The sequence below is a fragment of the Helicoverpa zea genome, chromosome 5 (assembly GCF_022581195.2).
Source record: "Helicoverpa zea isolate HzStark_Cry1AcR chromosome 5, ilHelZeax1.1, whole genome shotgun sequence".
Taxonomy (NCBI): domain Eukaryota; kingdom Metazoa; phylum Arthropoda; class Insecta; order Lepidoptera; family Noctuidae; genus Helicoverpa; species Helicoverpa zea.
Window position 1 is genome coordinate 11,785,572 of NC_061456.1, and position 22,618 is coordinate 11,808,189.

Genomic DNA, 22,618 nt, shown 5'->3' on the forward strand with positions numbered 1-22,618 from the left:
AATATTATAATTTGACTTGTGAATACTCACTATAACATAGTTAGCTATTTCTTTTTTTTTGGCAGACATTTGCTTAAGGCATAAACGTAGATTTCCATCGTGAAATTTTACATTCTTCGTCTCTGTTAAGAGCTTGGAGCAGTTTCATAAATAGCATTTTCGCACGAAAAAGAGTTTTAATTTAAAATTGAACACGTTTAACCGCTTATGGCCGCTTTTTTTCATATATATGCCACCTATGAGATGACCGTTGCGCTTATTTATATGGAATAAGCGCCAGTTCATGGAACATACCGGAATATGCTCGTATACAAAAGTTATGTTTTTTGTATTGTAAAATGCGTACCTAGCTATAGTCTGATTAAAATTCATATCGAGACTTCTAACCTTCATTTACGAAGATATGTAAGTTATAAATGGTAGAATTTAAAGAGAAGTAAGTAGTTAACATTAAGATTTTGGTATGTGTGTATCTACCTCTATAAATAGAACTTATTAAAACGAAAACAAACATTGTACTACAGAAATTTTGAATTAACCAGACGTGTTCAGTGCTTGCTACTTGATTGATCGCGTGTGCTAAATTAATCTAATTAATTATTACTTATATCAATCATCAAAAGTTCTGCCCTCGTTTTGTAGATACCTACGACCTAACTACTCAAGTAAGTAACTTTATGTACTATACCTAACTAAAATAATCAATTAAAACATTACCTAAGAACCTATAATGTGAAACACACTTTCTTACTAGCCATATCTTCCATCTATCGTCTGCCTTTGTATGTATGCACCGGCAGAAAGCGGGAAATTTAAAATAACATAGTTTACTGATTAGAACAAAAAAATCGAGTAAGATAGCCCAACTATTTAAGGAAGGCTATCGACAACTTTTGTCCGGGTGCGGGGAGTAGTTCCCTCGAGACACTGATGAAACCGATGGAAGAAACTAGTTAGTCAATTAATAAAAAAAAATGTACCATGTACCATTCTCCTAAATGCTTTCTAAGGAGTAGCGTCATCAATTGCTGCAATAAAAATGGTCGAATTCGATAAAAAATCTTCAAAAAACTGTCCTATTAAAATAATATTTATTTTTAGCAAAAATGAATAACAACAACAACAGGAATAATAACAATGGTAACAACAATGACCCCAATCCTTGGGTAACAGCAGCCGCTGTGGGCCTGACTGGGGCCCTGGTCGCAGGAGCTGTGTACATGTTCAGTGGCACCAGGCAACCTCAGCAACCATCTACCCAGAATCAGCCAAGGATAGAACCCACAAGGTCTTCTCCCTCACGTGGTAGTGAGAGACCTAATAATCCATCCGAGGTCTCATCATACCTGTCCGATTTGTTGAGCAGCATGAGCACATCACGGTATGTAAATTTCATGAAATAGTTTACCAATGTTCTGAGCCTTTTTTGTGTATGTATGTACATAATGAGTACCTATTCTTATACAAACTCTGAAAAAAAATAAAAAAACTTTGTATTGTGATGTTCTATTGGATCTACTGATTAATAAAATATTTTTAAAATTGATTCTTCGTCTCTGCCACTCTTTCTTTATTGTATTTTTATTTCTATATGTGATTGACTTATTGTCTCTTTTTAGGGGAGGTTCTGCATCTAATGTGACTATTGAAGAGATACCAAACATCCCGGACAATCCAAACATTAGCAACCTCAATGCTTTGCTAGCAGACATTCATGTTAGATACATAAAGCTAACTCAGTTTGGTATCCACTACAGAGTTTTTGATACCATTTTCCAAGATCTACATAAGAAGATGAAAGAAGTAGATCCATACTATAGGAAATATTCGAGCACGGTGAGTAGATTTTCTTTTGTAATCATCTGCCTAGCCTTTTCCCAACGATGTTGGGCTGTCGGCTTCCAGCTAGTTTAACCAGGGGCTCGATTCTCCTAAGTTAATAATGTCAAAATCGAATAGAAATCGAATCGCAATATGATCGTAATAGCAGTTTTAACCATATCGGGCATTCTGCTACTAATATAAGACCAATCGTATTCCAATGACATTCGATTGGTGTGCGATTGGTCTGCTATTTTGGTGATTTTGGTCTATACGGTAGTTTGCTCTACAATCATATTGCAATAGTTAATCATTTGCAGATAAAATGATTGATTATTGCATGACAGAAAATGATAAAAACGTTTATTTCAAAGTAAAAATAGCGGAATGCCACATAGGTACGTTTCAATCGTAATCGAGTCGGGATTGGATCGCAGTCGAACGTGAATTGTATGTTGCTTAAGTAAAATTAGGAGAATCGATTTCTAGATTAGAAAAAAAAAACAAATTACATTACAAAGTAGTTTATCCAAACAAACAATAAAATTATGTTTACCCTCTTCTAGAGATCCATAGGGCCAAACGTAAAAAATATTCTCTTATAGTAATGTAATGTAGAAATCGAAAAATATAGTTTATATGTGTTTATATGTTTATATCGAGGCTATGGGGTATGATCAAAAATATAACAAACATTTGATATTAGTCATATAATTTTAGGTGCAATTCGCTGGCAGCCACTACGATAACTTGCGCATCGTTAAACCAGACGAGTTTGATATGGACATTGTGATTGGCTTGCCTTTGAACATCAAGACGGATCCCTTCAACCCTGCACAGAGTGACATTGCCATCGAGCCCAAGGCGCCAGGGTTCGTGCAACTCAAGATGGGTGTGCAGTTCCAACGCCTGCCAATGAGGGACAACGAAGAGTGGCTCAACAACCGCGCCGCCTACGAATGGAAAGACGACTCCAACTACCTCCTACGCTCCAAGTTCACTGACTGGTTCAAGAGCGTAGTGAACAAGGCCCTCAACAAATTCCCAATGAATATCAACTCGCGTCCTATCGCCTACGTGGAGGGGGTGCCCTATGTCATAGACAAGTCGGGGTCTGGGCCGGCGTTCACCTTGTTAATCAGTAACGCTTCGAAGAGTTTCAAATTGGATGTTGATTTAGTGCCGTGTCTGAAGTTTCCGGAGGATCGGTGGCCGATAAGCAGCAGTTACCGTGAAATACCGTCTCGTTGTAAGAAAGACTACTGGATGGTGGTGGGCAAGCCGAACAAGGCGTCTCCGGTGGTTTTCGACCAAATGCGTTCGTGGCGCATCGCTCTGCACAACCAGGAACGAGAGCTCATGCACAATTCTTACAACCTGCGACAGGCCATCCGATTTGTAAGTATTTTGGTACAAAGATAGTATGAAATACAAAGTAATTTATTCAAAGCGTTACTCTTGCATTTATGGTCAATTCAATTCTGTTAAGGACACAATGGAAATCGCAAAATTTCTGTATAAAATAACAATTATACCTAATAAAGTTATCGCAGTTCCAGCCTACTGTTACAGCCATGTATTCAGATAAACATAATTTTCTATTTCTTTCAGATTAAAAAGTTGAGAGACTCGCTTGGCATGAAAAAAATTGCGAGTTACTATATCAAGACCTTGTTTTTCTGGGAGATAGAAAAGATTAACAACTCGGACTATTGGCAGAGGAACAGCCCTGCGACTTTGTTTAAGCTCATGGTTGGCAGGTTGTACGAAGCCCTGGTTGCTGGTAACATCCCATACTTCTGGAACAAGCAGAACAACCTCATAGGTGCAGTTGAAAGAAAAGTTCTAGATGACTACAAAGCTAAATTGCAACCCCTTTTGGCAATATTAGAACAGCCAACACAGTATAAGTTGGTAGCCAAATATTTACTGACACCTGCCGAATTCGCTGATTATAATGCCAGGTTTTTACATATTTGATCAATGCTCCTATTTTATACTTTTATAGTTATTGGCACGAATCTTGAGCTCTGACCTTCACCTCATCATCCTCCGAGCCTTTTTCCCAATCATGTTGGGGTCGGCTTCCAGTCTAACCGGATTCAGCTGAGTACCAGTGCTTTACAAGAAGCGACTGCCTATCTGACCTCCTCAACCCAGTTACCCGGGCAACCCGATACCCCTTGGTTAGACTGGTGTCAGACTTACTGCACTGACACCAGTCTGACCTTCACCTGCGCAGAAGTAATTTATTGGGTCCCTTTTGAGGTATGAAGTGAGGCGCGGGGGCGGGCTAAAGCGTTGATTGGCCCGCAGCAAATCGCATCATAGCCGTCACTCGGGATTGGTTCTTATAAATCACTTCTGCGCAGATGTAGGTCAGAGCTCAAGATTCGTGCCGACTACTATATTGCAACTACTTCTTAAGTAAAACATAATATTTAAGCATATATAATTTGCAGCTATACAATAAAGCTTAGATTCACATACGTACTGACTGATAATGAATTTTAATTCATTGAAATAGAAAGGTGCATTTTCATTCCTCTATTGCATTTACTTTACTATAACTTAACTTTTCTTTATTTTAATAAGTGTTCAATTTCTGCATTGAGCTAGATATAGAGACGTATTATTTTATTTTTATTGTCGGTAGAATATTTATAAACCTATCTAAAATAAAATTCTAATGACATAGTGTAGCCAATAGTGCCTTTATGGTTACTGATGAATCAATGATGAATGAACGTGATTTGCTTGATAATCAAGTATGATATGTAATCAAAATTATAGTTATATGAACCTTAGTTTTTGCAGCATTGTAAATTGTTCCTGCATACTTGGATTACAGATATATTCAGACCCCTTTTTCTGTAGTTTTTTACAATAACTAGTAACAACGTATTTGTGTTTAAAAATAAGGGATTGTGTAATCATAATAAAGGACAATGCTATTCTTTGTATGGAAGTTGGGCTCAAGAGTTGCCCACAGTAACTGCATAGTGTATTATATTCCATAGGCTTATAATAGGTCCCAGACCGAAATATTTCGAAATCTATCCCAGGAGTCCTGAGAAAAACTGGTTTGACTCTTATTCAATATTACGAAAAATATGCTACGAACTCTTAACTATTCCACTTTTATTACCTTAATTGAAATGCATTTTAATATTAATCGACAAATACGAGGTATTGAACGAGATTTTTTTTTACCGACTTCAAAAAATGGAGGAGTTTCTCAGTTCGTTTGTATTCTTTTTACGTAAGTACGCGCATAACACCGTCGTTTACCAACCGATTTAAACAATAATTTTATTATTTGAAAGGATTTACTTTCCAAATGGTTCCTTTGTTATTCGGTCCAGGGTCTGGTGATAGAAACCTTAAAACAATAGGGAACTCTCGGAAATTGTAAGCACATATCGAATAAAAACTTGTCATTCTGGTATATGTCTCCGACACCACAAAACAGTTTAGGTTAAGACCTGACCTGACGATGGAGACGACAGTGAGACGAGGGAACTCCTCAACGGTATCTATTTACTACCTCCCGTTCGAGCTTATTTTATTCGTCTTGATAAGATTTTTCCATTGCCGTTACGGATATTAATTGCATGACGCTACACGAACTTAGGTCTGATTGTGGTAGATAGAGACTGAAAAGCAAGAGAAACAACAATTACCTTTAAACGTCTATTTCTGTTTTTTTATCCTGTTAACAGTGAAAAGCTTGCTAACAATGGCTGGCTAACATTAGAACCGGTTTTACTCGGGACCTCTGGGACCGATTTCAAAAATATTTGGATTCCGTCTTAAGAGTGAAGTAAAGAACCTATTTTAAGCATTCCCACTACTGGGCAAATGGCTTGGGCTTTATAAAGTGACTGTTCAAGTTGAACATTAGGACCGGTTTTTCTCGGGACCTCTGGGACCGATTTCCAAAATATTTGGATTTCGTATTAACAGTGAAGTAAAGAACCTATTCTAACCATTCCCGCTACTGGGCAAATGGCTTGGGCTTTATAAAGTGACTGTTCAAGTTTGACATTAGGACCGGTTTTTCTCGGGACCTCTGGGACCGATTTCCAAAATATTTGGATTTCGTATTAACAGTGAAGTAAAGAACCTATTCTAACCATTCCCGCTACTGGGCAAATGGCTTGGGCTTCATAAAATGACTGTTCAAGTTTGACATTAGGACCGGTTTTTCTCGGGACCTCTGGGACCGATTTCCAAAATATTTGGATTTCGTATTAACAGTGAAGTAAAAAACCTATTCTAACCATTCCCACTTCTGGGCAAATGGCTTGGGCTTAATAAAGTGACTGTTCAAGTTTAACATTAGAACCAGTTTTTCTCGGGATCTCTGGAACCGATTTCAAAAATATTTGGATTCCATCTTAAGAGTGAAGTAAAGAACCTATTTTAACCATTCCCACTACTGGGCAAATGGCTTGGGCTTTATAAAGTGACTGTTCAAGTTGAACATTAGGACCGGTTTTTCTCGTGACCTCTGGGACCGATTTCCAAAATATTTGGATTTCGTATTAACAGTGAAGTAAAGAACCTATTCTAACCATTCCCACTACTGGGCAAATGGCTTGGGCTTCATAAAGTGACTGTTCAAGTTTAACATTAGAACCGGTTTTTCTCGGGACCTCTGGCACCGATTTCCAAAATATTTGGATTTCATGTTAATAGTGCAGTAAAGAACCTATTTCGACCACTTTCACTACTGGGCAAATGGCTCAGGCTTTGTTAAGTGACTATCTATGAAGAACATTTGAACCGGTTTTTTTCGGGACCTCTGGGACCGATTTCAAAAATATTTGGATTTCGTGTTCAGAGTGCACTATGGAACCAGCTGAAACTACTCCCACTGCTGGGCAAACTTTGAGCCCAGACCCTGGCATTGTCCTTTAAAGTGGAGATGAACAAATTACCTTTAGTTGGATACCATATCGTCAAAGTTGACAAACACTGATATTTGCCGAAAATAAGAATTAATATATTTTAGCATTCAGATATATTCCACATGTCTGTCTGTTTTCATGTTTTTTTGGTTTAAAGATAGATAAGTAGGTATAAAAGTAAAGTACAATAATTATACGTAGGTCTTTATAAGAATCTTTTTACCTATATCAAATATTTTATCGATAAAACCACTACCTATGTAGGTAACTAGTTTTTAAGATGTTGTATTATTGAAGTGACATTAAAAATATTGTATTATTTTTAAGTGTAAGCGTGTTTATGTTAATTATTTATATTTTATTACATACTCTTAATAAATGTTTATTTAGTGAAATATTATGTTTTTAAGCACCTTTCTTATTCTGCCAATACTTGACTGTCTTCTAAGAAATATCCACGGTCCCTCTTCTCATATGGGTACTTGGGCTACGTGGGTAAAAGGGGCCCTATACCTACTAGTACATACACCTAGTTTTAGCTTTTTCAGTGAGGACACACCATGCTTTACCTCAAGAACTTGATAGTCAGAAAGGCAATGAGGTAGGGTAGGTTTTATTCGGGTACGCAGAAATAGTAATAGGCAATAGAAGAAACTATAATTAGAATGTGCTATGCCGCGAATGCGCGAAACACAAAAACTGCGAAAGACATTTGAAGTAAGCACCTCTAACCTCTTTACTCAAAACTCTTTGGTTCAAAAGTCATTCAGTCAACATGTCACAAGTTCACAAGTTTTGGTCTAAGTTATTTGCAAAATTATTATAAAACGATGTAAACATGATAATAGCAGGAAACGTTCCGTGGTCGGAGTTAAATAACGATGGGGGATCGAGACAATAATAACCTGATACCGTTCATCGCGGGTATGGTGGTAGGCGCCGGTTTGCTCACCTTGATATACTATAAAATGGTTTTCGATCAACCGAAGAACGGCAACGAGAAAAAGAAGGAGAAGCCGAAGCCTGGTATAGTCAAGGTAAACCAGCAGATCAACGCGCCTTTTAAGTGTACCTGTAAGAATGGACAAGCGGGTCCCGTAAGTATCATCCTGAGTTCTACTTTCTTGAAACACTATAATCACAATACCCTAAAATGTAGGACCATTATGCTAATGTAATTGTTGGATATGATTACTATTTGGACAACAACAACGCAGTAGGTACGAAAGAACAGAGATAATGGTTGGCTCTGAATAGGTTAGGTAGGTATCTATGTATGTAGGTAAATAATGAGCAAAACTTGGTCGTGATTTGTGTTCTCTCGTAACTGATCGTTTTGGTCATGCCTACCGTACGAATTTGACCTAGAAGAAGGCGCCTGACTTACCTGCATTATGGCATCTCCGTTCATCTTTTTTTACTCCGTGGTTCCACCATTCAACTTCACGACCGTTTTTCTCTGAAAACAACTCTTTACTTTGAATTGAATATGCAACTGTTTTCTATAAATTTTCGCTTTGAAAGTAAAAAGTTGCTTTAGGAAAACTGACGTTTATGTTATCGATCAACCTGAGCCTTATAGAACTTACCCTCGCCTGAAAATATCGACTTAAGGAAAATTTAAAAAAGTCGTAAAGTTTCCGATAATATGAAGTTGTCTCTATAAGTATTAGGAAGGTAGGTATATTATCTACTTATGTATTGAGCTTTTCTCGAATCGAGGAAGACTAACGTTTTTGTTATTTAATAACGATTTATTACACAGACAAGTTAAACTAGCAAAGTAAGTTACGCACATGCCTACTAAAAAACGTAGGTTGTGTGTTCATTAGGATTCTTACCGAAAGGGCTTAAAACTTCATTTTCATAAGCCCGTCTGTCACCAGGCAGTATCTCATGAACCATGACATCAAAAATTTTCAAAAATGTATTTCTGTTGTCAAAAGTACGTAAAAGTTATGCAGAATAACGATAATATAGAATGCTCGGGGCTCGTACAAAAACCAACCAAATTAGATATTTTACGTCGATGTGGAATGTAATGTATGTATGATGATGAGTATGTGTGAATGGATGAGGAATGGATCGATCAGCTGCCGAATGAAAATTAGAGGATGCACCTACCTATAGCGAAGCTAGGTTGTCGTACGCGCAATCGGTTAAAAAGTCCCTACTTACTCTTCTCTCTTAAAACAAGCAATAAGGATAAATACATGAATCCACTTTTCATTTAACATTTTTTTTATTTCCCAAATATTTTAATTTCAGTGTCAACTTCATTGCATCACCTGATACGAAGTAGGACCTCATTAGTTCTCAAGACGGAACAAAGAACAATATGTAACGTCACTCTGTCAGTAACGACACCGTCACGGACTTCAAGCAAAATGGAAGTGTACAATAATATAACATAATAAAAGTTTAAACACTAACTAACATGCATAAAACATAAAAACAAACGAATAAAATATCACCAAGTCGGATATCAAACATATAATGTGTGACTGGTGAGTTTGTGTTTTCTTTGACTTTCAAGACTGTCTGAGGATAGACTAATCCTGTATCTGTACAGGATAAGCCTTGCTGACTTAGTCGGCCATCCTTCTTGGAAGGCTAGTTTTGGTCAGTGGGTCGTCTTAAGGGCGGGTTTTGCTAAGATCAGGAAGATTACATATGTCGATGGATCCATTTTAGTGAAATACGTGTTTTCCCACTGACCAATTACCGGTTTATGTTAATGTTCTCTTAACAATATGAATTCATCAAAATATTCACTTTCAGTTTTGAAGAAAAACAGAGAAAGGAGCGTGAAAAAGCGAGAAGGGCGGCAGCTGGATATGGCCAAGGTGGTGGTGGATATGGCCCGGGCGGCGGTGGTGGCTATGGCCCGGGCGGCGTTGGAGGCTATGGGCCCGGTGGTGGCGGTGGCTACGGGCCGGGCGGCGGTGGCATTGGGCCGGATGGCGGATACTATGGGCCTGACGGCACCTGGCAACAGGCAGTACGGGGGCCTGACGGCACCTGGCAACAGGCAGGACAGCCTAATAACATATGGCAACCGGCACGTCAGAGGCCTGACGGCACCTGGGAACCGGCAGGATTTAGGCCTGCGACCCCTGAGTCCTCTGAGCCCCCACCCTCCCGCTTCAGCGCCTTGCAGATGGTACTAGGAAGTACAGGGTTCCTACTCGCTATGCTCGCATTGTTGCTCAAGTTGCTCAAATCGGTGCAAAATGAAAAGGCAAACTACATACTCAGCTCAGTTGGGCTCGGGAGCTTTGTTACTCCGCCATCGAACGATCTATTATCACCGGACGGTTCACCAATAAGACGCAATCGCAACGGGGCTCCCTGCATACCTAAGAAACGAGTACTAGTAAGTATCTATAGCTAGGTAGTTTTATGTGTGCATGTTCATTGCATTTTCCTGTGAACCCGAAGAATTAGTTCATCATGATCATCAGCATCGATCTTAAGAACTTGGTGTTTCATCTACCCACTTACGACTTTTTATTTTATTAGTTCGCCCATTAGAATAAAGAATATGGTAGGTCCTACTATAAATTCCCAATTATTCAGTCAGTTGAGTCAGTCTAGGTGGTGGTGTAAGTATGTACATACAAACTTAGATAGAAAAGTTGCATTTGTACTTGCCTGACCTGGAATCGAACCACCGCAGTCATATTTGAAAGGTTGGTTCTTTACTCACTTAGCCACCACAGCTTTTTTTTCTCTGTGACTTCAGACACATGTTAGTCGTATACTGTTAGGATTTCAATCCTGGCCGACTTAGAGCTATTTGTGATTATGTTGAATTTCTGTTTCAGAGAGTTACTTCGCCAAAGCCTCCGCCCTTCCGAGAATGTAAATGTAAATGTAAACCACAACAAGAAGAATGAGGTATCCATATTAAAAAATACAATAAATATCCGATTAAGTACTTGTGATATTTAATAAAAATTTCGTGAAATTTCGACTTTATTTTACACTTACCTAATTTAATAAATGAGTGAATAGGACAAACAAAAAAAAAAAAAGAAAACAGCATTTGAAACAAAATATATTTAATACGATCTTCCTTTTACAAATTCTCGTTCAGTAGGTGCCTCTCGGCTTCAACTATAACTATAATAAGTCTGGGCATGTAAATGACACAACCGTACAATAAAATGTTCTACATTAAACCGTTAGTGCCTTAAAAACAAGGAACGTTAGGAGCTATGTACACAAACCTATATACTTAACATTATGCGCACACGACCGATTATATTATTACCTATGATAATGATGCTTGATAGCTACTAACATTAATAGGCGTGAGTAATAAAATTATTGTCAGAAATAGGTACGGTGTTTATAGTGATATACCTAAGTGATAGTAACAAAGTCAATGTTGTATAATAACAAGAAATTGTACAATGTAAAACAATAATAAGCTATTAAGGCGACGAATTGGTCAACAATAATTCCATAACCGGCACGCGCATCTAAGGCGCCAAAAGGGGTCGGAGCGTCTGAGCGGGGCGAAGATAACAATACGCGCGCTAGCTTATAACTAAAAGTCGTAAGCGACAAAATGGTTTTGTAATTTTATTATTTAGAAATGATAATTTGATAAAAAATCCTTCTACAATTTTAAAGAGTATGTATATACTCAACTACTAAAAAAGTTAAGAGGCTTAAATCGGTCCCGTTTGCCCATAATATGTGAATCTCTTTTTAAAAAGAAGTATGTTTGATATATTTTTCTCTGTTATCAAAAGTTACCTAATCATGTTTTGACGTCTAACAAAATAAGGTTTATATCATGAACTTTCAGGTAACCAAGTTGTATTTTGATCCGTTTTGTATTTACTGAGAAAAATTGAGATCCTTGGCGCCAAAAATTCCAATTCGTCCTCTTAAGGATAACGCGTATTTTGTAACTAATATCTACTTGAAAATGTTACTAAGTTCGAGAAGTTCTAGATACGTGACGCGATAAGTAGGTATTTAGGTAATCTTTCGCATTGTAGAAACACGTCCGTTTTGGTATAATCTATGATACCTACTTTGAAAACAATCGTCGTTGTTGAAGACATTTTAAACATAATGACTCGTATTTTTTAATGATTAGGTAAAGAACCTTTGTTGATATAACACTGCTAAACAAAATTTATACTTGAAGGGAATTCCCCGTTGTTTTTGGAATAAAGGGCTTTCACTTTAAAGAAAAGTTGAAAGGTTATCTACAAGTATTTTGGGAAAAAGATTGTATAAGAAGTAGCAATGTCTGAAATTGTCCTATTATAACTATTTATATATAAAAGTACTAACGCTTCATTTTATTTTTCAAAACAGAACATGTTATAAATGGTGCTAAAACAAGAATGAGGGATAACGGCAGTGGCACAAATAATCTTAATCGGTCGTGTGACATTCCTGTTAAAACTTAAATGTATAAAAATAACTAACCATTACCTACAATCTGTAACTGATATGCTTATTGCGGTGTAACTTTGCCCCTTTGAAAACCCTTAAAGAAATCTGGCAACACTGATCCGAATTAGCGCTGAAACTTTTTTTTTACATTAATTAATAGTTGAGAAAAGTTACACCTAAGGTGAAGTTTTTAACATTTTTATTAAATAAATAAAATATGAACTCATTTGCAATCAAAAGAATTGCGATTCAAGCTGCTAGCTAGCTGCAAAAAAAACGAAAATTTCATTTTAGAAATGCTTCTATGCCATAGATTTTATTACATTGATTTTTTTTTCTCTTATTTCGTCAATAAATTGAATTCGATATTAAAAATGCAACAATTCGTTCGGAAATTCAACGCTAGTCAACACACGACAATTTTCCGAGCTGTTGCCAATTTAAAAATGGGTAAATTTTTCTGTGCAGTTGTCGAATTGAAGACTGCATTTACTTAATGATTTATAAACCTTGGCTATTGACCGATTTACACAATTTTCACGTAACAGATAGAATTTCAAACATTGGAAAATTTTGCAATGAAAGCTTCTGGAAATAATTTCATGTTACGGCCCTTTCACACGGCAGTCCAGTTTTTTGCAGGATACCGTTTTTTGCAGGATCCCGTTTGATCGCAAAAGATATTATATGCTAGTGTTCACACGAGCAAACCGCATCATGCAGGATCCTGCAAATTGCTGTTCCCGTCGTAATATCTTTTGCGATCAAACGGGATCCTGCAAAAAACGGTATCCTGCAAAAAACGGTATCCTGCAAAAAACTGGACTGCCGTGTGAAAGGGCCGTTACCTAGCATTTATCATCAATTGATTTTTATTGATTGCTTTCTAGCTTCAACTTTTTATACATATTTATAACAATTAGTCTTATTCGCGATCTCAAGATGGTGTCTTTTACAATAGTTTAACGCTATTTGACTACTATTGCACAAAGGAGACCGATTCATTATATATTTATTGATGGTGATTAGATAGGCTAATTAGATCAGTTCGTAGATATTAATATTATTGATCACTCGAGATAGCGAATAAGATAAATGAAAAAGAGAACATCAATTTACTTATTTATTCACATCACAATGATTTAAATTGAATCGAAATAACGCTAAAAATGCGTTATTCCCTTACATTTATAGTTAGGTACAGTTTGTTCTATGTTAACGCCATCCTATTTCGTTTTTGGCTGAATATAACTACAGAAAAACGATTTCTGAATCGCCATTTAATCAGTGTCGATTCATTGATGTAATATGACAATTGTATATTACAATGAAATGGGTTTATCTAGTAAAATCGGCTAGGAAAACAATGGTATATATTTACAGCAATGATTTTAATAAGAATAAAATAGTTGGACTACAATGAAAGCTAACACTATTAAGACATGAGACGGTGTTATTATATACACTAGACTAGACAGTTGTTTCTTAGAGGGACAATCGTAAGTGGCGCCATCTGTCCAGCATTTCATATTAATAACATTTGTCTCATGGCTTATAGTACACTGTCTCTGACAGTTTGGCTGCAAAAAGCTGCTAAATATTTCCACTATCAGTCTTAGTGTCCAATTAGTGCCCATTGTTCACTAATAGGTCCCAAAAAGTGTACAAAATATGTACTTTTAGGACAATTGGGACATATTAGGGAGCAACGGGCGAAGTGTCGATAGAAATGCGACCATATCTAATAGCAACATTAGAATTTGTTCCATCTGTCAGTGTAACACAATTTTCATCCTTTTGTCTATCCCGATAGAGTGTAAAATGGTGTGTACCGACAGATGGGACAACTGTACAAAGCATTTCTTCGTCTAACTATGGACGGACACGTAATTGCTCTTTCATTTATAAAATAATGAGTTTCAACACTAATTCGATATCCTGATGCTTGGCGGTCTTGGTTGACGATGTCGCCTCGTTCAGCCGGCTGGTTAAGTCATTTTATTATTGACAAATATTTTTTTATCAGTTTTCAATCGTTTTTTCATGGTTTTAATCATGCTGAACGAAACACCACAGTGAACCAAGCATGTGATTTTATAATTTGTTTATTTGAAATAATAGTTTTTGGCACTGACATGTAAACCGCAAGCGCGGCTCAAGAATTTCACATTTTATCTCAACATTAAATATTTACACCATGTATACCCTGAATTTAACAATATAACCATGATTTTAAAGTAAAATATACTATAAGATGACGATGATATTTAAATACACCATGTTAATACTGTATTTACAAAAATATGATATTAATATAACATTTTCGGTATTGCCTGCTATTTCATATTTTTTGCGTAATATCATAGAGAATTTACAGAATTTCTACTACATTGGTAGTAGTTAAAGTAACAGGCAATACAGAACATTTGTTTTTCTATAGTTCGGTCTGATTTTTGACACATATTTGTACATTATATTTTGTTTAGAGGAAAGTGGAAGGTGAAATGAACGGAGGCTCATAGATGAAAGCCGAGAAAACCGTTTTATATGGCTACTATTCTTCGGTTTACTGAAATTCCGTGATAACGGTAAGTACGTATCTCTTACTGGGTCAATTTATTATATTCTCAAAACTTTAATCTATGAATCGTCTAGTTCAATATGGGCGTACATTTAGGAAAAAAACGCATATAATCAGTCATCCTTTTGCTCTAAATGTACGCACGTTTGAGGCGTTCGTTCTCAAGTACATTTTATTAATTTATTCCATATATCTGGGTAAGTAGTTTACACCATCTTCTACTATTGAATACGACGGATTCCGACACAATGGTGCGTTTTAAAAGACTAGCAACGCACCACCAAGTTTGTGTTACTTTATATAATTTTAGGACGTATGTTGTCCGTATATTATGAGTATAGATATAATTTATGATGTAGGGTAAAGATAAATATAAAAAATGTATTTCAAAGTAAATAATAATTTTAAATAATAATATGACTTTGTCGAAGTTTAACGAAATATAGCGATTGAATCTTTGTATAGTTAAATTATAAATTAGCTCTTAAACGCAATCAGTATTTAACTGCTACCGTAACATATTAAGTTCAGTACTACCGCAGCCAACGCTTGTTTATTATGACAACTTAACTTTAAATTTTAAATTATGTACATACTTAAAGTAGCTGTAAACTGGCAAGTAATATTTAATACTGGAAACATAAAAATAAATTATAAAGTTATTGAAACATAACCTAAAATTAATTATTATTTACAGGTTGCAACACTGTATCTGATGTGTTAGCCAAACTAAAGTTCAGAACGCGACGACGGCTATAATATTTAGACTAAAAACGACTAAAAGGCCATCATAATATACGGATAGGCCACGTCATAAAGGACTATTCAACCACACATTGACTATAATCACCGATAATTTCGACTAATCTCCTCTACAACCATTTTTGTAATCTCAAATTCCGCCTTTATTGCAAATATAAATAAAGTTCGAAGTTACAATCAGTCAAACAAACGTGAAGCAGGGTCGGTAGAGTCGCCGGCGGCTCGTCGGACGCAGTCAGCGGTACCCACTGCATCAGCATGTGTCACGTCAACGGTACGGCTGCCACCAATGTTCTGTCGCGAACACTGCTCGTCACTAGTGCTACGCGCTACACCGCTACGCGCTACGCCGCTGCGCGCTACGCCGCTGCGCGCTACGCCGCTACGCGGGCAGCAGGCGGCGCGCGGCGGCGGCGCGCTATGACTGCTTGTCGAACAGCGGCAGCTTGGAGCGCACGGCGCCGTCGCACACGCTGAGCCGCCCCCCCCGCCCGCCCCGCGGCCGCGCCCGCGAGCGCGAGCACGTGAACTCCGCGCCCTTGCGCTCGAAGTACTCCACGATCTTGCTGATCTGCAGCGAGCGCACGTGCCGCGGCAGCCGCTCCTCGCAGTACAGGCTGTCCGAGCCCGTCAGCGACGCCACGTCCTCCGAGCTGTCCGTGTACACGCTGGTGGTGGCGGCGGGCTCGTAGCGCGCGCAGCAGCACGACGCCAGGATGTGGTACTCGCACAGCCGCTCCGCCGAGCCGCCCGCCGCCGGCGCGTCGTCCGCGCGGCCGCACAGGAAGGGCGACGCGGCCTCGTCCCGCGCCCGCGCGTCCAGCGCCCGGTCGTACTGCAGCAGGCAGGCGGCGCAGAGCCGCGCGCGCACCTCGCCCGGCGGCGCGGGCGCGGCGGGCGCGGCGGGGCGCCACCACCAGCAGCGGTGGCAGCCCACCAGCGAGCAGGGACACACGCGGGCCCGGCCGCAGCGCGCGGGGCACAGCTCCTCGTTGGCCACGGAGAAGATGCCGCTCTCGCAGGAGGCGCGGCGCCGCAGCTCGTGGCCGGACGGCGTGCGCGCGGGCCGCGCGTCCAGCGAGCCGCGGCGCGACAGCGCGGGCGAGGACGGCAGCGACGCGGCGCGCGCGTCGTCCGACAGGTCCAGCGCGCGCGACGCGGCGCGGGGCGGCGACGCCAGCTCGGCGCAGGACGCGGAGCCGGGGTGCGGCTCGAGGATCTTCTTGACGCCGCGGAAGGTGTCGAGCGCGCGGCGCGCGGGCGCGGGCGCGGCGTGCGCGTCGCGCAGCAGCATGATGTGCGCCAGGCGGTGCAGGCGCGGCAGGCGGGGCGCGGGCGGGGCGGCGCCCAGCGCCCAGGCCGAGCGCGCCCCCGCCCGCGCGCCGCCCCACCCCGCCGCGCCCCACTCCAGCTCCGACAGCGAGCGCCGGTGCTGCACTATGGACACAATAAAAATAACCTGTTAACAAATTCGTACCAGACGGGAGCGACAGCTAAGGCGATGGCAGACGGAAGAGCTCGAGCTGTGCCGACTTCGTTGATCATAGCATCCCACCGCCCGCGTGCACGATGGGAAAAGCTACACCTACAAGTGTCCCCACGCAGTAGATACTCACGTTGTTCATGATCGTGATGGCGCGGACTGCCCTCGGAGCGGAAGCGCTGCGGCCGGCGCCACGCGTACAGTCCGGGACACGAGCGCGGACCCGACGAGTCCGCGTCCTCACTGCAAATATTACGAAGGGTCACAACTTGCCAGAAAATAAATAGCCTCCAAAATAACCCCAGGATTTATGAAAGCTATCAAAGGAAGGTTCCCAATAAAGTCGTGGTGACCAACATCTCGAGTATGAGGGTGTGGGTTCGATTCCAGGTCAGGCAAGTACCAATACAACTTTTCTAAGTTTGTATGTTCTTTCTAAGTATATCTTGGACACCAATGACTGTGTTTCGGAGTGCACGTTAATAAACTGTAGGTCCCGGTTGTCATTGAACATCCTTGGCAGTCGTTACGGGTAGTCAGAAGCCAGTAAGTCTGACACCAGTCTAACCAAGGGGTATTGGGTTGCCTGGGTAACTGGGTTGAGGAGGTCAGATAGGGCAGTTGCTCCTTGTAAAGTACTAGTACTCAGCTACATCCGGTTAGACTGGAAGCCGACCCCAACATAGTTGGGAAAAAGGCTCGGAGGATGAAGTTCCCAATAGATACGCACCTCTCATACTGGTTGTTGTTGGTGAGCGAGCCCCAGGCCGCGTCATCGAGGCTCTCCTTCACTTCAGCCAGCTTGTTCACTATTTCCGGGAATAGTGGACGAGCTTTTGGCTCATACTGCAATCAAAGCGAACATTGGGTTAGATTACATATCCTACTTAAATGGCTGATTCTGCCTACGAAATGACATCACTGACGAAGGTATATAAAAGAAGCGAGACTCACGATACAGCAGTTGAAGGTGAGCCTCAAGAAGTCAGGCACGGTGTCCTCGTCGCAGAGCTCCACGAACGCCATGTAGTTGAGGCCGAAGTTGTCCGTGCGCGGGAGCACGTCCGGGTCGGCGTCCACCTGACAGAACACGGAAAATATAAACACCATCCATGTACGTATGCTGGCAGTACCAAATACATACTCATAAATTCAAATTTTGCCGCAAAACAGCCCTTTTCTAACGTTAAAATTTACAAAAGAAAGCCCCCAAAACGCCCGCCCTTCACCACAAGTGTTTTTTGAAACAATGTAGTAAAAATCGTTTCACTTCTTTTTTGATGTAGTAGCGGGATTGTAGAAGCTTAAGAAGGAACACGGTGCGTTTTAATCAGTAAGAGTCTGACACTCCGTCACGCTGCACCAAGTTTTCCCAAAAAAAAAATGTGTATTTTATACACTTACCCTGGCGATAAGTTGGCACAGTATGATCCCGTAGGAGAATATGTCCGAGCGGTGGTCGTACCAGCGACCGCGGAGGCACTCGGGAGACATCCACCACGGTGAACCCACGCTCGGCAGCCGGTAGCCGTTCCTGGGGAAAATATAAAATATGTTATGTTAAATATACGAAATATAGGGGTACCGTACCGACTATAACGTGCAGTTGACAGGTGCCAGTTTCAAGGGAAAATTACGGTGTTTGTACTGACTGACTAAGCAACTGTCAACTACGCTAGAAAGCGGTCAGACTGTAAATGTTTCAACTGCCGGTTTTACCATCATCTCCTTGGACTTTTATCAAGGAGAAAGATTAGGGAGATAGAGGGAACTTAATTAAATTGAGAAGGAAAATATGTTTTTTTTTTTAATATCAGAACTTCGTGAAGTTATCTGCGGAAAAGGGTAAAGAAAATTGCAAGCAATAAAATATATTAATGAATTATCAATCATGTCAAGGGGAACTCCGTTAGTCATTACGGCCATTGCTCATTCTGCAATTTCCATGGCAAGATTTTAGAGTGAGTACCTAATAAATGTATGACGGTACTTATCGACGGACAAGCACACGCGAAATTGCGTGTAACACCCGAAGCGTGCCCAAGACAGCGTATGACAACTTAATTGTGAAATATATTGTATTTTTGTCACTTCGTGTGTGTAGTAATTGGTATTATTTACGTAATATGCTGTGTTTCGTTTTAATTAGTTATTGTTTAGTTTAATTATATAAGCTAATTTACAGTTCTCATCGTCAAGAATCAACTGAAGTCAGTAATTTGACGTCTCGCGCGGCAAAGTTTTGTTCATATGAATTAACTATACCTAGTAAAGTTGCTAGGAGCCAACTTTAAAACCAAGAACGCCTGTTGAATAGAATTTACTACAAATTGTTGTAATACTCTCTATTTTTCATGAAATTACTCTCAAAAAACCGTCCTAAAACTGCGGTACCTAAATAATATTTTCATACAAATCAGGAATACATAAAACACAAATAAAAGTAAGACGTGCGTGTCTACTCACATTACAGTGCATGCGTGTACGCACGCACACATCGACAGATCGCTTACAAGGCGCAATTACCACACGAAGCTACTCCTTCCTCAATTGTAAGAAATATGTCTTTATCTTTATCTAAGTGGAAAAAATCGCGTGTCTACACTGAGATGTTTTAGAGATAGCTTATCCTTAGTAGCTGTTATTAAAATATATTCAATTGTCTGTCTGTTTGTAACGCTATATTAAAACCGCTCGCATGGATGCTATAATGTTAAAATTTGGAGGAAATCCATACCAACCACCAAAATTAATAATACACCAGCAGGGTTTGCATTTTATGTAGGGGATTTTAAGATAGACCAAACAAAAGACCTGAATTTAGGTTAACAGCAAGCCAAGCGAAGCAAGCATTGATATTGTAATATCTATCATAACGTAACACAGAACTGCCCTCTATCGATATATACAGGGTTACTGGTAAGTAGACCGCATCCTTTCATGAGGTGATAGTATAGGTCAATACGGACAAATTTGACCCTGGGATACACTGGGCAAAAGTTAACCCGTTTCAAGATAATCGAATTTCAAGATCATTTCGTAAAAAGTCGTCTAGGTACACGTATAAATTTTTATTATTAGTTAAACGTCTCGTTTTTGTCGATTTTTGTGTGTTTTTGGATAGAAGATGAATCACTTCATAATAACAAACCATGAAACTGTACAAAACACAGAGGATATTTGTAACAAACAGCTTTTTATGCTGAATTTCTGATCAAATTTTTGTCAATTACTTTTTTAGTAGCTATTATCTCAAAAATCTTACTCTACATTTTTTGTGCAGAGTATTTAAAAAACATCTACATTTATCTAGCTTTCCAAAAAGCTACAATAGTCAGCATAATGAAACTGCATGTTCTTAGAAAAAATTAAAAGAAAGTGCAATTGCACAAATGGAATAGATAAGTGATTTTTTAGATGTCATTGTTGTCATTCGTACGTGGTAGATGCTATTTCTGTGCAATCTTTGTAAAACTACTTGGCTTTTAAAATCGGACTCCTGTATCTGCTCCTTATTATTGACTCGGCTTGTTATATTGGACTTTGATATCTTCCTGTGATTTGGATTGTGAGACTTTTGTCATGGCAATGTATTCTAATGAAGAATATGCTGACATAGTCATGTGCTACGGGTTTTGCCAAGGAATTTCTACAAACGCACAGGCAGAATACGCGTTGCGTTACCCCGACCGCCGCTTACCAGACCGAAGTGTGTTCGATACAGTTTATCGCCGCCTGAGAGAAACTGGAACATTCCGAAGACGCACATCAGATTTGGGAAGACCTAATCGTTTTAACGTAGATGATGAAGATTTCATACGACGCCACTTCATTGAAGATCCGACTACATCTACAAATATTGTTGCAAAGCGTCTGGGAATTTCACAGTGGAAGGTATGGTTTACAATGCATACTGCTGGAGACTACCCATACCATTATACCCCAGTACACGCCATTGAGGAAGGAGATCCATTGAGAAGATTGGATTTTTGTCGATTTATGATGAACGCCGATATTGAAAATGCTCAATTTCTAAAAAAAATTTTATGGACTGACGAGTCCAAATTTGACAAAGACGGTATAACCAATTACCATAACGCTCACTACTGGGCACCAAAAGCAGACGGAAACCCAAATAAAAAGCGAGTAAAAGGCTCTCAGCGGAGGTTCAGTTTAAATGTGTGGATGGGCATTATCGACAACTATTTAATCGGACCATACTTTTCTTCTACTATATAAAAATAAGTCCGGTTTTCCTCCCTGACGCTATAACTCCAGAACGCACGAACCGATTTCCACGGTTTTGCATTCGTTGGAAAGGTCTCGGGCTCCGTGAGGTTTATAGCAAAGAAAATTCAGGAAAAACAAAAAAAAAAATATCACCAAACAATATGTTACATAAAACGAAGCCATCTGGTGGCGGAACGGAGTTCGCCGGGTTTGCTAGTGCCTAATAATTTAAATGGCGAGTTTTATGAACATTTTCTGACGAACGAACTATCGTTGCTTATGGAGGACTTACCACTTAGTGTGAGGAGGAACATGTGGTTTCAACACGATGGCTGCCCTGCACATTATCGAAGAGGTGTACGTGATTGGTTGGATCAAAATTATCAGAATAAATGGATTGGAAGAGGAGGCCCCATACCATGGCCCGCAAGAAGCCCGGATTTGACACCAATGGATTTTTATGTGTGGGGCCACATGAAAACAATTGTGTACAAAGACGGCCATCCTATACCAACGATAGAAATCCTGCAAGAAAAAATTATTGATGCGGCAAATCAAATAAGGGCCCAATTGACAAGTAGGGTGGTCAAGACTGGTCTGCGAAGTAGGATGAGAGTATGTGTTAGAAATAGAGGAGGACACATTGAAAACGAGCTATAAATTGTGTAAATATTGACAAAATAAACCTTTTTTATTAGACTTTTATTAACGCTTTCTTTTTCATTTTCATTATTTCGGATTTGATTTCCTAAGTTTGTTAGTATCAATTTTATTTGAGAATGTACATTTTTATGCTGACTATTGTAGCTTTTTGGAAAGCTAGATAAATGTAGATGTTTTTTAAATACTCTGCACAAAAAATGTAGAGTAAGATTTTTGAGATAATAGCTACTAAAAAAGTAATTGACAAAAATTTGATCCGAAATTCAGCATAAAAAGCTGTTTGCTACAAATATCCTCTGTGTTTTGTACAGTTTCATGGTTTGTTATTATGAAGTGATTCATCTTCTATCCAAAAACACACAAAAATCGATAAAAACGAGACGTTTAACTAATAATAAAAATTTATACGTGTACCTAGACGACTTTTTACGAAATGATCTTGAAATTCGATTATCTTGAAACAGGTTAACTTTTGCCCAGTGTATCCCAGGGTCAAATTTGTCCGTATTGACCTATACTATCACCTCATGAAAGGATGCGGTCTACTTACCAGTAACCCTGTATAATCGAATAATTGATTCTTCACGGTTTCACATCTCCTGTACCGTACCAGGGTTTGCATTTTATGTAAGGGATTTTAAGATAGACCAACCAAAAGACGAAATCAAAATTGTCATTATTGTCAGACACATCTTTCACACAAAACAATAGTGTTAATACTACACTTCCTATAAACCAGAGGAT

At 39.5% G+C, this 22,618-nt stretch overlaps 3 protein-coding genes across 3 annotated transcripts in view; 2 read left to right on the forward strand and 1 right to left on the reverse strand.

Moving 5' to 3' along the window:
* Positions 1-458: 458 nt before the first annotated feature.
* On the forward strand, positions 459-4,690 carry LOC124630725 (cyclic GMP-AMP synthase-like receptor). The gene is made up of 5 exons (XM_047164703.1): positions 459-665; positions 1,102-1,381; positions 1,620-1,836; positions 2,542-3,219; positions 3,433-4,690. Exons 2-5 carry the CDS (start codon positions 1,107-1,109, stop codon positions 3,799-3,801), a joined length of 1,539 nt encoding a protein of 512 aa, XP_047020659.1. The 5' UTR covers positions 459-665; positions 1,102-1,106; the 3' UTR covers positions 3,802-4,690.
* A 4,195-nt stretch (positions 4,691-8,885) lies between these two features.
* On the forward strand, positions 8,886-10,704 carry LOC124630783 (spidroin-2-like). Its single transcript, XM_047164782.1, has 3 exons — positions 8,886-9,241; positions 9,516-10,110; positions 10,562-10,704. Exons 1-3 carry the CDS (start codon positions 9,231-9,233, stop codon positions 10,631-10,633), a joined length of 678 nt encoding a protein of 225 aa, XP_047020738.1. The 5' UTR covers positions 8,886-9,230; the 3' UTR covers positions 10,634-10,704.
* Positions 10,705-13,265: 2,561 nt separating this feature from the next.
* Positions 13,266-22,618, reverse strand: part of LOC124630166 — a 108,334-nt gene continuing 98,981 nt past the window's right edge. Inside the window, exons 5-9 of the mRNA XM_047163893.1 lie at positions 18,386-18,515; positions 17,936-18,061; positions 17,712-17,827; positions 17,115-17,224; positions 13,266-16,935 (exon numbers count right to left, since the gene is read on the reverse strand). Coding sequence (XP_047019849.1) covers positions 15,917-16,935; positions 17,115-17,224; positions 17,712-17,827; positions 17,936-18,061; positions 18,386-18,515 — 1,501 coding nt within the window. The 3' untranslated portion in view covers positions 13,266-15,916. The remainder of the gene's footprint in view (positions 16,936-17,114; positions 17,225-17,711; positions 17,828-17,935; positions 18,062-18,385; positions 18,516-22,618) is intronic.